Raw genomic sequence first — 15874 nt, forward strand, 5'->3', positions numbered from 1 at the left:
AAACCTATGCGCAGACTTTTCTTTATCACGGCGGTTAATTTTTTCATGGTCCGACTATTCTTAATCGACAGCCACATAGCACTTCATAGCTATTAACTTTTGTTTTAAATAAGCATATAAGAAAAGGGAAATATTGAAATATAACAAAAAATAGATGCTCCGTATTCTGGTTTCTAACCATTTTTTGAAGCAATTTTCATATCTCAATAAAAAGTTGGGAGTTTGAAAGTATATTTTACACATTTTTTTTTCAGGTTTCGACTTTTTAAAAGTCCTCGATTTCGCAGCTCCCACGGCTACACATAACACCTCGGCGCTAACGCAAAATATAATTTTATTGTCAAGGTATTAATTAAAATACTATCATCTCACCTGATAAGATATGGCAAGGATAATAAATAGCCGTGGGCACTGAATTGAGGCGGGATCGAGAATCTCGTCCATATAGATTGACTGAGGGAGTCGTTCAGTGGCAACTGAAAGGCTTTCAAATCAACAAATACCCACATCACCCAACAACAAACATAGAAGGCATATAAGGCTCTCATTTATTATTGCACAAAATGACTCTAGAAGCAACCGATGACAATTTAAACCCAATGAACATACACAGCCAACCAATAAAAGCATTTTGTCACACTAAAAGAACAACCCGATCAAAATGTGGTGACATGGCAATTTATGGACATTTCAAAAGTTTAGTGCAAATATAAATGCAGAATGCATTTATACTTTTCCAACATATACCCAAAGCATGTTGTACATGAAAAATAGCTCCAAAAAGTCCATTATTAGAAACTTTCAGAAGTGATAGTAATAAAGAAATTCTTTCACTTAATGTTCAATAACTATTCAGTTAGAAGGCATAAGCACATATGCAAACATACAAGAAAATATTATACAAGATAAAGCATGGCTATAATAATAAATATTAATATAGGATTTTAATAAAGAAAACTGTACATGGTTTGTGTACAAAGTGTTTTATATGATGGAATGAATTTTTTGGTATATCTGTAAGTACGAGCATTCAAAACTAATGTTTTGCTGTCTTGCTTGGATTATGCCATACTATTTCTAAAAAGGGTTGCATGCTGTACGCTGCAAACAGTTAATTTCAGGTCCACAGAGCATTTTCATTTGAGAAAATACCATCAAATTCAAACCAAATATGACAATAAATCACATATTTTTCATGTGTCCTAACTGCAAGACAGGTAAGAGGAACAAGCTGTTGGCCCAAAAAAGAATTTTATTGTACCCCACCATTATGAGATTATTTTGAATAGATTGGTGATCTATCCATCTTCTTAATTTTCAAAAATAAACAGGGAAGTACAAGAAACTCATTTGAATAAAACCTATGTGTGATGTATTGTGAAAACCAACGAGTCTGTAGTAAAATATCGTGCTTCAGAAATCCGGTTGTCCGGCAGTAGTTAATTTTGCAGCAAAATTTGTCTGCATAAAATACTACATCTTTAACAAACAGCTGAAAAGTCATGACAGGTACCAGTTGAGCGCGTACAATCAGTTGACAAAATTCACTCCTAATCCATCTTTCTTGCACTAAGTTTTCCACCACCAGCCCTCGCAGCTCGTTTCTTTTCCATTTCTTCCTGTCTTTGTCTTCTTTTTTCTTCCCTTTGCTTCTTCATTAGCTCAGCTTTTGACAACCCTAGTAAATTATACACAAGCTGTAACAGTAATTCATTTTCAGAAACAACGGTGTCTTGTATCCTTTACAAAATACATTTTGTGTAATTCAGTTTCAAGGTTTACTGGATGAGAAAAGGGTGGGAATCAGGTCAGTCACTGCAACATGAATACATTTGTAAATCATTCCTGCCTTTGTACTGATGACAACACAGCTGAAGTTTATTCCGGAAGATTATTATTGTTGGTTTCTTACAATTTACTCCACCTTTTTAAGACTATGCTTCAGAATGACTGCACATGTACTGGTAATCAAATGACAAGACATTGTTCACCACAAAAATAAGCTGTCTTATCTATTTTCTCTAGCCATAACAAAGATAAGAGAAGATCACAAAGATTATTCCATGAAACACACATACAATGGCAATTTCGCATCAACTAATTTGTTGGCAAATAGTCTTAAAAGTGAAGAACAATTACTGTTAAAACCATAAATTCCCCATAACCTTGTTTTACAATCATTTCAAACTATAATACAAACCTTGATTTTCATTATTCCACTCATTTCCCCATCCCCAATCATTACTACTATTATCAACTGATGGGATCGAATTTTCTTCTTTCCTCTTTTCTTGTTTCTTATGAACTTTAGTGAAGGAAGAAGAAGATTGTATGGTTTGTTTTGCTTGCTGACCAAGTCTACTGGATGACTGCAAGACAATAAAAAAGGAAAGCATTGTCAGTAGATGAAGCAATGGTTTCAACAATAGAAGAAAACCCCTATAAAACCCTAATCCAATGAATTACAATACAAATACCAGAAGGTTCTTTAATCCATTAGTAAATTACAATTAATTACATTTTATTGTAATTAATTTAAATTATGAGCGAAGTACAGTATGGTGGAATACTTCAATATAATTAAAAAAACAATCACCTTGGCGGGTTTGGCAACAATATCTGAGAAAAAGTCATCTGAATTAGGGTCAACATTTTGATCATTAGACCAGTTATATAAACTTGCTGGTTTAATATCAGTCTTTTCTTGAGTTGCTGAAATCAAGATAATAAAGCCAATAAAAGTATTGAATAATGACACCAACAAACAATATATAAAATACATTTATATTAACTACATTCCAAAGTATGTGTATTAATGGTAATTATGATCAATGAGATACTTACATGTAGAATCGTCATTCCATTCTGAAGAATCCATATTGTCATCATTACTGCCCCAATCATCCCACCCAGATGATGATGAAATTGATTTCTTACCCGTCACCATAGACGATTTTGATTTGTTTGAAGTTTTGGATGAGCTGGTAAATGCAACATAGACATTTGTATATATATATGACTTTGCATTTATTCACATTGGAATTTAGCATGTTAGGAACTTAGGGTATTCGGAGGCATTATAGAAAAGTAAGACTGTATAGCAAAGAGTGAATATGCAGTACCGCACAGATAGGAAGTCACTAGATGGCTATTCCTTATCGGAGTCTTACAAACCCTCATTATTGATCAAACATTTTTTAATTCCATTTCTACAAAAAGGCACACTTTTTTTTTCTACAGTGCTTGTCCGTCAATCTTTAAAGCCATAGTTTTCCAACCTACGGGTCGCGACCCAAAACTGGGTCAGCCAGAAAATTTTCTTAGGTCGCTTGTTTTTTAACAAAAACCTATAGAAGTTACTGATTTTATTTCTACTTATTTTTTGTTCATTATATATTTGGTATTGCAGTGTTGCTCAATATAATTTGTACATGTGGGAAGTATCAAAGCGTAAAATCTTGACAGCATTTATTTTGATACGTACAGCCACGCCACACCATTTCAAAAACTCGCTGATCGCAAACAAGCACTGCCTTCTCACATTGGGGTAATTTCTGGAGGAATAAATGTTATGTAAAAATGATTGTTTCCCTTGTTGAATGGCATAACCTTGATGCTATTGTACAGTTATCTACTAGTATTTCTAGCTGTATATGTGCAAACAATTCTGACCTTTTTGACACTGAAGTTATCTTCTTTGCTGGATTATCATCAAAATCATCAACATCCCATCCCGAGTCATTCCAATCTGCATCATCATCAGCAGCTATTTGTTGTTCACCATCAGATTTTTCTTCATCAACTTTCACCTGATCAGTGCAATAAGAATTAATGTGATTTATACCCTTTCGACTCCCGCGGATTGTTGAATAGAACAAAAATGAAATAATTTGATCTTATCAATATGTAAATAACTTAAAATAGCTAACATTTATCTATCTTTACTGCATGCTGTTAACAATGCGCAATTGTTACAGTAAAGCCATATTCGACAACTGTGGCTTTAACTATGAATGTATATTTAGTGACAAAAGATTCCAATGTCCAGGAAAAGTGTGTTGATTACTGTAATGTTTCAGACCCTTTTCCAGGCGTGTATTGTTAGCACAGCCAAGAGCAATCTTCTTTCATTTCAAAATATTTCATTTTCCAGTCATAGAAAACAGAATGAGAAGGAAAACCTTCATAACTCAGCTGGAAGGAAGATAAGAAAACTGCACAAATAGTCATAAATCGTTTGCTAGTTTGCATTGATATGTACTTGTTGAACGTTTAGTGTGCAAGAGTTGGCCAGAGAAATAGTAGCAAGTTGCCATAGCAATACCACTGTCATAGATCAGGCAATCCTGCAACTTTTTTTCCAATTATCCTTCCAGCGATATATATATATAGCATAGAGAAATTAGCAATGTCTTTTTCCTAATCACTAGCATAGCTATCTTTTTGCAAAAATGATTGTGATTTCGTCATCAAATTGATCATTTTCTATGCTACATATTGGCTTAAATTAGGTAATGTATGTCTCAATCTCAACATGCGATGATTGGATGAGCATCATGCAGTATGCCTATATATCTATTTACTATCCACAAACAAGAGCACACAAGACATGCAGTTATATGAAACAGAAAATTAGTGAAAATAAAAACAAACTTTGGGAAACATAGTGGACAGAAAACATTGATTGGTGACAAAACTATTGAGATGGGACATGATATTTATTACCTGCATAAACAAATCTGACCATAAATTTTCCTCCAAAGCTTTAAGCTTGGAGACGACGACCAGTTTTCTGTCCTTTTTAGAACCTTTCCTCGGCATCGGAGTGATGGGTGATTTAAATTCCTGAACATGCAATGGTAAACACCACACAAAAGGTCACACAAGATGAAGCAAGTCAAGATGAGTTAAGCATGCAGATAAAAAAAAAACGATGATGATTTGGAACAATAATTTAACATGGTATGTGAAGTATGATAATAATAATTTGTTTTATTGTAGTTTGTAGTAGAATTATGTAGTTAAATTAAAAATTACAAACTTTCCTGAGATTTGATTCTTCGATTTATCCCAGGGCAAGAGGGGTGATAAAATGGCCTAATCATATGCCGAACCACGACCTATTCTGGTTACTAAGTCATGTCGGGTATGAGGAATAGTTGTTGGTTTCAGACGTGTGGTCTTGATGCCATTCATTTTAATATTTATTTATTCCTATTGCACAGACAGGAACTGACAGTGAGTAAATTATACTTGATATTTAATACAAGCAATTTAAAGGCTACATAATTAGAGTTGAATTATTGAGCCAGGTTTTCAACCTGATAGCACAATATTAAAGATTAAAATTGAATTTCTACACATATCTGCTACTTCTATTTATAATGTGAGCTTGACTAAATTACTTCACATAGTGTTATTAAGTGTGAGTGTAGTAATATTACATATGATTACGGTACACCTGTATATTATAGAGTTAATCTTTTCAATATGCATAAACTTTAAATAAAAATTCGTTATCATGAAAATTTTATGAAAATATGCAAGGCTGTTGATGAATTAGGATGCACCGTAATTATTTTTTTGTAAAAACAATCTCAATTAATAATTTTTTTGACAATAATAAATTTTGCAATGAAATGAATATCATTTCAATCGCTAGAGCAGAAGACCAACATCAAACGAGTATGCTGCGCTTTAGGCAATACAACAAAAACAATATCGAATAGCATATACAGTAAAGAGCGAAATCTTGTTGATACACTTCAGACAAGCAATGAAGCAAGAATATATATAAAACACCAGAAACTCAAAATTAGCAGAAAACCACAAATTCACAGGGAAGCCAAGATAAAATGCTAATGATTCACAATACAATATTATTTTACCTCCAAGTCATCCCATCCATCATTATCATCTTTCCATCCATTGTCTTCATCATTATTATCCTCCTCGCCATAATCCGAAGCATCATCATCTTCTTGTTTGCTTTCATTTTTGTTGTTTACAATTTCTTCTCTACCTGGTGGCTTCTGTTGACCACTCGTATTTTCAGCGGACTGGTCTAGATAAAAATGTTAAGTCAACACATTATTTGTAAATAGTAACTGTCTACCGATACTCATAAATGTTATTATTTTTCTTGAAATGCTGCCAAAATCCATCATGAAAAACAGGGTGAATGACAGGTGCACAATATTCAATTTTCTGCTTTCATTTTCACAACTTTTTTAATAGATCTTGTTCAATGCTAAATATATATCAAGTTACAGAAGTCCAGAATTCAAAAAGTTCTAGAGCTACTGAAATTATGTAGAGTTGGGGTGGGGTAGATAGGTTTGAGACTTGCATCACTTGGTCATTGCAGTTATAGAAACAGTTATTAGAAGATAGCAATTTTCATTTTGCTGCAAAAAGCCATCTTTTTTAGTTTGTCTTAAAGCAAGTCTGGCTTATCTCTCAAAGCATCTTATTCTAATAAAGCTGTATCAGTGTTTTCGAATCAGTCATAACATTTGAAATATGTCACTTGATACCAGGGATGGCCAAAACCGAATATTTTCACTATTCCGAATACTTTATGAGGAAATATTTTCGAATATGGAATACATTCTAAATTGGGGGCAAGTTTATATAGAAAATTACATAAATCACATTATCTTCGTGATCATATATAAAAAGACTTAAATATAAAGTCCATTGTATTCTCCTTGTTGTTTGTTACCAGTTGAGATTTGTACGTGTAAATCTGCTTGTCTGACGGCTCAAAATACCACAAATGAATTCAGCTTTCGAGTATTCGATTCGCTTTTGACATCCCTGCTTGATAGATCCTACTTTACTGTTTTATGTATGACAAACCAGAATCATACTACCAAAGATGAATGGGCAAATATTGTTAAACAAGCAAAATGAAATCATTGAAATGATTACAAAATTAGCCATCCAGATACTACTTTAGTTAGAACAATAGATCTATTAGCATAATGCCAGTCAAACTTATTATTCTCATGAATCTCATCAGTACCTCTAACACGCATAAGCATTTATTAAATAAGTGTAAATTTTGTACATACCAGTTTCTGGTGCAGCATCTTGTGGTTCACCTCCTTTCTTATACAACCTAGATGTTAGTGACGTAACACCTGTACTCATCCATCCTGTCCAACCAGATACTCCTGCCACAACACTTGCAGCTGTGCCGGTTGAGGCAGCACTGGCATCAGCATCTGGAAGTGAATGCACACAATAAGCTTCAAATAAAAAGAGTATACAATAAATTGACATCTGTTGCCAAATCCTTACCTATTTTTGCAGCAAATTCTGGATCTTCTGATGCTTTTTCTAATCGTTGAAGAAATACAGAAATTGTTTTGAATGAGTTGACTCGTACATTTTTGTCTGGATCAACTGTTAGAGAACATAGTGCTGGAAGTGCCTGTCAATAGAGCAAACAGTTTTTATCGTGAAGTGTTGGAATATATAAACCTACTGTAGAACAATCCCATATTAAGCTAATAGGATCGAACATTTATGCGGAATCTGAAAAAATAAATCACTTTTGCTTCGACTCACAATTCCTGAATGACTAGAATTTTAACGACTTTGACTCCAATATTAATCATAACATGCCAAGCTTTCCCCATATCATAGCTGTGCATATAACACTACAAATATAGACAAATCATTTGGAATTATCGGTACATTATTGTACATATGGATCATTTTGTTATTATGTTGTGGTTGTTCTTCATCTTGGTGTGATTCCTCTTTATTTACTGGACTAATTGCTTTGAATTTTAGTGATTAAAGATTGTTGTTGCCGTAATATTTTTTATTCATGGGACCACAGTTTCCAATCCGCTAAGCAAGTCAGCTGTCTTCGCGTGCTACGCAAAAGTGAGAGTTATTTGATCCCAGTAACACACTGTAGACGCGGTATGGTAAATTGAGTTCACATATTTGAGCGTCGCCCTCTCGGTTTGATATATAAATATTGTTCAGATTAATTTCAATATTTTCAAGACACATACACAAGTGAATTATTACTACCTTGTAAGCACAATCCTTTGTATTAAAATATTCAACATTTCCCGCCATCGCTAAAACACCTGCAATTCTTGCTGCAGGGAAGGGATCTCTCATAGCTCTTCCAAACGCAGATGACACAACTTTTTGTCTTGTCTAAAAATAAAAGTATGTTATATCAAAATAAACTTGAAGAAGATCATAAATAAGGCACTGGTTTTCAATCGTGATTATAACGATATGCAGTAATATGGAAAGAATAGAAAGAATAAATCGAAAAATCACATTTAATACCACACTGTAGTATGCAAAAGCTCCAGAACGTCAGTATATGAGTGACCCAAGGGTAAAATAAACACTTGAAATATTTCACGTTCAAAGACCCGCCCACTACCTGATGGCATCGCAGGTTAAAATCTCAAGATTCAAATCCTATGCAAACCACCCAGTGTGTTCAGAGCAAGGCTTATGATACATCGCATTAGAAAAAAGTAAACAGTTCAGGCTGCTTCTGGGTATTCAAAAATATGGTAGCCGTGTATATATATCCTTGTATGACAGGATTGATGGTGTGGGAAAGCTCATAAAAATTCTAAACTACGTACTGATGCATTAAGATGGCAAGCGATCTTTCCAAGACAAACAGTTGTATTTGTTCTTATTGGTCCTTGATCATCTCTTGATTGTAGTCTTGCAAAATGCTTCATTAATTCATTATTTAGATTGTTGTCATTAAGTTTCGGAGCAAGAAGCAACATTGCCTGAAAATGAACGATGAAACAATAAAATAACAATGGATTATGCCATTTTTATAATAATAGTTCCTACATATCATTAGATATCAGCGGATGATTGGGCTGGAACCTGTTCAGAGCGAAAGATTTGAATAGGTGTTGTAGAAAATAATTTGCTCTGAATAACAACAGTGCATGGGAATCAACCGAAGACATTTTAACAAAGGTTAGCGGCTTGGTTGGTGAAGATACTGCAGAATATAGATACTTTGGAGAAGCGAACAGCTCGAGTACTGTTATTGGTAATGAATCAGAAGAAATACCTCACACAGAAGTTAAATAAAACACAGAGTGCTATTGTGTTGTACTATGGCAGGGTAAAAGTTTATAAAAAGTCATTTTTTCGAATAGAATTTTCATGTTATTATTCATTAATACATATCTCATCATAATAATATAATACCGGTAATATAGTCTCACCTTAATTGACTGCTCACGTATTGCTGGATTTGTATCCATGAAACCAGTTATTATGTTCGGAAATATTTGCGAATTCACTACCTGAAAGAATAATTCAGAACGGATTCAGCAATTGTTCAAAGTTAAAAGATTGGGAAGCAATGAAATCATGTGTAATGTTTGTTTGTTTATAGTTTCGGCACCATATAATATGGGAACTGTATAAGGTGTGAAAAATATTAAAACAACAAACCAAGTTTCATAATCTTTTTCTGGAGTATTAGGCAAAATTGTGAGTTTTTATAAAAATAAATATCAAAGTGCATTTAAAAATGGTAAACAGTAATGGAAGGATTTACATATTTATCCGAGAAAGCTGATAAGACCCCTTAAACATATGCCGAACCACGGCCTCCTGTTGACAATTGGTATGCAATTAGTTATGTCATTTATGTTTTTCAGATGCATGGACTTAATGGTGGAAGCAGCAGTAAATGGCCAGCAATTACATGAACCACATACGGTACTAGTACAATCAAAACATTACATAATATCTTGCACTTGACACTCACCAAACACAATATTTGGTGGCTTCAAAATTAGAATCTAATATTTGAATCCAAAAAAGGATTGTTGATATCTTATCTCATAAGAGTCATAAGCATTTGATATTATTTTAAATAGAACTTCGTATGACAATATATAATTAATTACCATTTTTTCAAAAGATTCAGACTAATAAACTCAATTCAAACTTATACCTGTGGTTTTAAATGTTCGATAAATAGAGGTAATTGTCGTAAAAGATGAATTCTTGTGGCTCGGTCAGTTGAACTAAATAATTTAACAACACATGGTACAATTCGTTGTTGATATTCGTCTGCTTCTAATAATGCTCCAAGCTTTGAAAAAATAATAGTGTTATTTTTTAATTTATTTCAACAGGTACTCGAGTATCCCGAAATCGAGTACCGTATATCAGATATAATCCGTTGGAACAGTTCAAATGATAAAAGAAATGGTATTTTTGAGAAGTACGATTAGCAAATTAGATAAACTTTTTCTGTTCAAATAACTATTAATAACAACAGAAGTTATTCAAATCATAATAGCAAAATTATTCAAATATTAACATACCATGCCTGCAATCTCACTTACAAATAAGCAAGGAAATGTATAATTATGCTATTGCTTATTTTGAATTGAACATCATTTATAAAGCAGGGGTAACGGTAAGTACTAAGTTATAAAAGAATATCAGTAATGTTCAAAACAATAATTGAATATTTCAATGTAATCGAGATTAGTGTAATTCGATACAGTATCTTTTTACAAAAATATCACTATTTATCATTCACAAAACATTAAAAACTATTAAAACAATAAATATCTTATATTTTTTAGAATAGCGTTCCTCAAACAGGGATTGAAATTACGACTGAAACTAAATTGGTCTCCCAACTGACAACAAACAGGCGGATAGGATTTGCTATCTAAACAGGCAGACAGGCCTTGTTCCAGTCTAAAGAGCTATATTTTGCATCACGTGTCGGCGATAGAAGTTTCTTTTCAGTTGATAATATTTTGAACGCTGTTCTTCCTTGTGTTCCGACCGGCTAATTTTTATCGATAATTGCTTTTCTGTTTTGACGCGAGTTTCGCGGGCTTTACTGCATCCGACGTGTCACGCGTGGCTCTTGCATCTCGACTTTACGTGTCGTAGGACGTTCTTGTTTAATCTTGTTATGATGTTAGTGGTGTGGTTTCGCATTATCCGCTTTATTGACTTAGCGTGTGGGTGGCATTTGGTCTCGTTAGGTAGAACTGTGGTGAGGGTATCGTAACTGAGGCCCCGTATGACCATCGTCGTCATTTATTGCTTTAATTGTTGATGTATTTTATATTTCATTCTTATTAACTGCTTTTTAAATTTAGTTGCTATTTTTATGCCAATAACGTTATCGTTCACGTTTCCTGTCAGTTTCTTGTCGATTTAGGCCTTTGGAGCGTTATCATATGTAAGTTTATTTTCTATTAACTTCTGGTTATGCATTTTCTTTCCGCCCTCATATTGTGATTGTTTATTGATTATTTCATTTTATTTACAGTCAACCGTTTTACAATAAACGCGTATGACCTGGAACATCTGTGTGCCTAAATCTGACATCACGAGCAAGTTTAAATTTAGTATGTTCAATATCCTGTGTTCAAAAATCTTTCGGAAAGTATCTACAACAGTAAATAAATGAGATTGCTTATCACTCCACTCATAATAAATGAAACAAATTCAATTACCTTGAAGAGAGGAGGTAAGACAGCTGGTCCTGCATTACCAAATTGAAAAGCATTTAAAAGTTGTGGCAATATTTTATGCTTGCTGTAATCAATTGGAAATTCATCAAGATGGTCTGGAAGTTGATTGAAAAATTCATTTTTTTCACCCTGATCCTTTATCTGTAGAATAATAATAAAACAGTGGAGGAAAAAAATTTGAACAGTTGAACAGAAAATAAATTCAATGAAAGATCCAGAATAAATTGCATACCTACTTAGGATTACTACATAGCCTAATGCATTTAGAAATAAAAATCCCAAATACATATATATTTTTGCAGAGGAAAATGAACTTGATGAAAATAAAATGATGACGTATATATTTTTATATAAAATGAAAATAAAAAACTTGTGTAGTGAATCAAAAAAGTCAGGTATTCACACTTCAAAATCTACAAATAAATTTTAGTTTAAACAAATTACAAATTCTATAAAATCAGTATTCCATTTCCAAACACACATTTTATGTGAAATCAAATTTGTAAAATGTATTATCTTTAGCGATATATGCAAATTTTATGTTTGCAAGATAAAGATAATACATTTTACAAATTTGATTTCACATAATATGTGTGTTTGGAATACTGATTTTATAGAATTTGTAATTCGAGATAAAGATTTACAACATAATTCCGACAAATTAAATTTTGCACATATCTTAAATTTGCAAAATATATCTATGTAAAGTAGGTCAAAAGTAATAGCAACAAAGAATTCTTTACTTCAGGCAGAAATAATTCATACATAGATATGTTTAGACAAGAATGAATTTATTCCAATTCCCTAATGAAAAAGATAATAATGTTGGAGAGAAATATTATTATAAATTCTACCTGGATTTCTTCAAGGAATAAATTTGTGTCAACAAAATAATTGTTCATGAAACATTGCTGAGTTCTGCAATTTTCAATAAATCGATCAGGACTCGGTCGCGAAGCAGGATTAGCACCAACGAGTTCACAATAATGTGCAACGAGGCTTTTCGGTATCTGAAATGAAAGACAAGCATGAAGCCAGCAGATGAAAACTAGGTGAAAAATCAAGTAATACGTAACAACATATTTACCCCACAAACTAATTTCACTCCAGAAGGAACCCAGCGGTCCCCAAACTTCTCAAAAGGTAAAATGAATTTATTGATTCATATACACAACATTTAAAATAAGAAAAAACAAAACATTTATAATAAATACAATATGTAATATTTTCAATCATATTTTAGTTATGTTTAACACAATTCTGTTAATTTCCTAGGTGCACTTAGCAACTCGCCACGGCGCACCCTTCTGGATCCGCTGTCATAACCAATAGTTCCAAACATTTCAGTAATAGATATGAAAGCAAGACACTAACCTTCCCAACAACTTTGAGTGAAGAAGTTCTGGGTAATGGTCCATTAAAAACTTCCCATATTAAACAGCCTAAACCCCACATGTCAGAAGACCTGTAAGATTAAAAGTTAAAAATTACAGAATGAATCATTTTTTATTAAATGTTGAAGTGCACAATATCTCTTGCTAATTAGTACTTGAACTACAGATTTCTAACTTTCAAACAAATAAGCAAGTCAGGACTTTAATTAGACTTGTTTTATGTAAATGATTTATATCCACGAGTAAAACTCGTGATAAATTATATGTCAAACACAAATAATGGTAAATTCAACCCAAAAAGGTTACAATCTTATAAGCAAATTGTTTGCAACATTTTTTATGATAGGTATTCCAAATCCATAATGTAGGATTTATTATAATTGAGTTATTGAAAGCCTAATAATATATTTTGAAATTACTTCGAACAAGAATATTATTTTGAGACTTACGAAAACTTAAAAAAACACACACATTTATTGCATGATCAAAGACTATGGCCTGATGTTACAATCCAAATTTTAAGATTCCAGTTCATTGAACTGCGAAACTTACCACTTAGATGATTTTTTGTTACGATTTCTTGCAGATTTTTCAGGGGGATCATATTTTTCTAGCATAGGTAAGGTTTTGAAAGGCGGAAGATTGCTGCCTTCGCCTGAGGCTGGATACATGTAGTCTACTCCACCTGAAATTCATATAACAATGACATAGAAGTAATTCATTCACTGCTTTAAACGTATCTGAGTATGAATATATGAACAGAAAACACAAGTATAATTGCATGAGAGTGAGACAATACTTATTATTACACAAACTATAATATTCCTATTCCACAAAAATAAAAGTTTTTAAAAACTTCATCTGACATGATAAGTTTCGGCTGCCAGTAGGGAAAAGTATTGCACGTCATCTTAAATTGATTATTCAGAAATAAAAAGTTTATTTAAAATAAATCATGACTAAAAATTTTGAAAAAATCCTAATTGAAAATAACCTTCACACTAACAATCCATTCCTCACCTAACTTCCACTCTCCACTTTGATCAACAAATATGGAAGACATGCAGACATTGTTGTGTATAAGATTTACAGTGTTTACCAGAAAACTGAGACCTTTCTGTAGAACAATTTGGAAAACAGTTAATTAATCAATCATAATTATTTAACTATTTCTTTTCGGTATTTCATACAGGATACATAATTAAAAGTGACTAAGAGTCAGTACGAGGTTACCCAAAAACATAACCCAGATCATTGGGAAGATATTTTTAGAAAAAAGAATACTTTTGTGCAAAGTGTCCCAGATCACTGAAACAAACAGAAGTTCAAGTGTTGAAGTTTAAATTAAATTTTTTTATTTTTATTGAAGAAATTAAAAAATATATCGGGTTCTGTTTTTTTTTCAGGGTCAACCTGTACTATACTCTCTCGAAAGGAGTTTTAGTGGTCATGAAATATGGTCCTCTTGAAAAATGCTGTAATAAACGATTCATTTTTTTGTAACAAACTTCATTATTTTCCAAAAAATTGATTACTACAGTAGTCATACAGACATGCATCTGTGTTTTCTTCCCAATTCATAATCAAACCATCATAAACAAATACCGTACTTACAGAAATCTGGTGAAGACCCCAAGATATTGCAAGATCACGAGTGGCATTTTTAGTTTCCATTGTCTTCAAATGTTGTAACAAAGGTACCACAGGTTCGGTAACAATATAAATGCATTTTGGGGCTTCAAGGCTGAAAAGAATAAAAAATATATAAATAAATTTCATTTCATGGTTGAAAGCCAACGAACCTTGAAAGAACATTTCTATATTGTACAAAAATCGGATAAAGAAAATAAGAGTAATACCTGTCGATAAATGTAAGAACATTAGGATGTCGAAGAGTCTTCAATCGTTTTATTGATGATGAAGCAACCTGTCTCACTGCATCATTGCTTTCTGCTACATCAAAAGCAAATATAGAAACAGATTCTCCGTTTGCCTGAAACAAAATATCAACAAAACAGATCTTTAAAATTCAAAATCTTTTTTTAACATTGAATGTTAAGAACTCATCATTAAACTACCGGTACATGAAGAAAATCTTTTTGACTTTCAAACATTTATAAACTTTTAAATGAAATATTTCGTGAATATGGCTTCAAACTCTGATTGGAAAATCAGCTCAAAAAGCAGCTTTTTTTGGAATTGTTGATGAGAATTTTTTCAAAATTTTAACTTCTCCCCTTTGTTTTAAAACCCTCGATTTGGAAGTACTAATCTCAATGTAGCAAAACATAATAGAAAACAAGTATAACTAATGAAAAAGGGAAATTTTCAAGCATTATACTATTTTTATGCACAAGAAAATTAGCAAAACAATAGCTATACCTTACGAGTTCCCTTATGCAATGTCCATATACTTTGATCATCAAGTCCAGAGATTTTTTCCCCAACTTCAAATGCGAAGTCTTTAGTGGGATCTCTCGAAAATATCGACCACATATTTCAAAATTTAATAACAATCAACTTTGCATCAAAATAGTTACTAGAAGACTAATTGCAAGCAAATTAAGCCGCTCTAAAAACTGAAAAAAATGAATAAATAAAGGGCTATAGGGTAATAACTGAATAAAGTTAAAAAAAAAAAAGCTTTAGATAAATTTTATAGTAAACGAACAAAAAATAAATAAGTAAAAAAGAAATTAGAATAAAAATAAGAATTGTAATTAGAGATAAGAATTGTTTGCCACACCATTTTTATAATTTCATAAAAATTCCCAAATTGAGTACGGTACCGTAAAAGCGCCTAACTTCGGACAGTTCCTAACTTCGGACAAAATTTTTGAACGGCCATATCTTGGCTAAAACGCGCCGTATATTGCTAATTTTAATTATTATAGGTTGCGCTGTTATATCTACATCTATTCTCATCTTTTTTAATGTTGCATAATT

General features: G+C 32.4%; 1 protein-coding gene across 1 annotated transcript; it reads right to left on the reverse strand.

Annotated features, from left to right (window-relative positions):
* Window positions 1-521: 521 nt before the first annotated feature.
* LOC120342624 (N-terminal kinase-like protein) lies at window positions 522-15512 on the reverse strand. Its single transcript, XM_039411537.2, has 20 exons — window positions 15311-15512; window positions 14788-14921; window positions 14543-14672; window positions 13949-14045; window positions 13481-13613; window positions 12909-12999; window positions 12389-12544; window positions 11517-11675; window positions 9983-10123; window positions 9243-9323; window positions 8634-8789; window positions 8053-8184; window positions 7306-7438; window positions 7077-7229; window positions 5889-6064; window positions 3673-3809; window positions 2845-2981; window positions 2597-2712; window positions 2201-2369; window positions 522-1678 (listed from the first exon to the last, which is right to left on the reverse strand). Exons 1-20 carry the CDS (start codon window positions 15422-15424, stop codon window positions 1551-1553), a joined length of 2673 nt encoding a protein of 890 aa, XP_039267471.2. The 5' UTR covers window positions 15425-15512; the 3' UTR covers window positions 522-1550.
* Window positions 15513-15874: the final 362 nt, after the last annotated feature.

This window comes from Styela clava, chromosome 3, assembly GCF_964204865.1.
Source record: "Styela clava chromosome 3, kaStyClav1.hap1.2, whole genome shotgun sequence".
In the NCBI taxonomy this organism is placed as follows: domain Eukaryota; kingdom Metazoa; phylum Chordata; class Ascidiacea; order Stolidobranchia; family Styelidae; genus Styela; species Styela clava.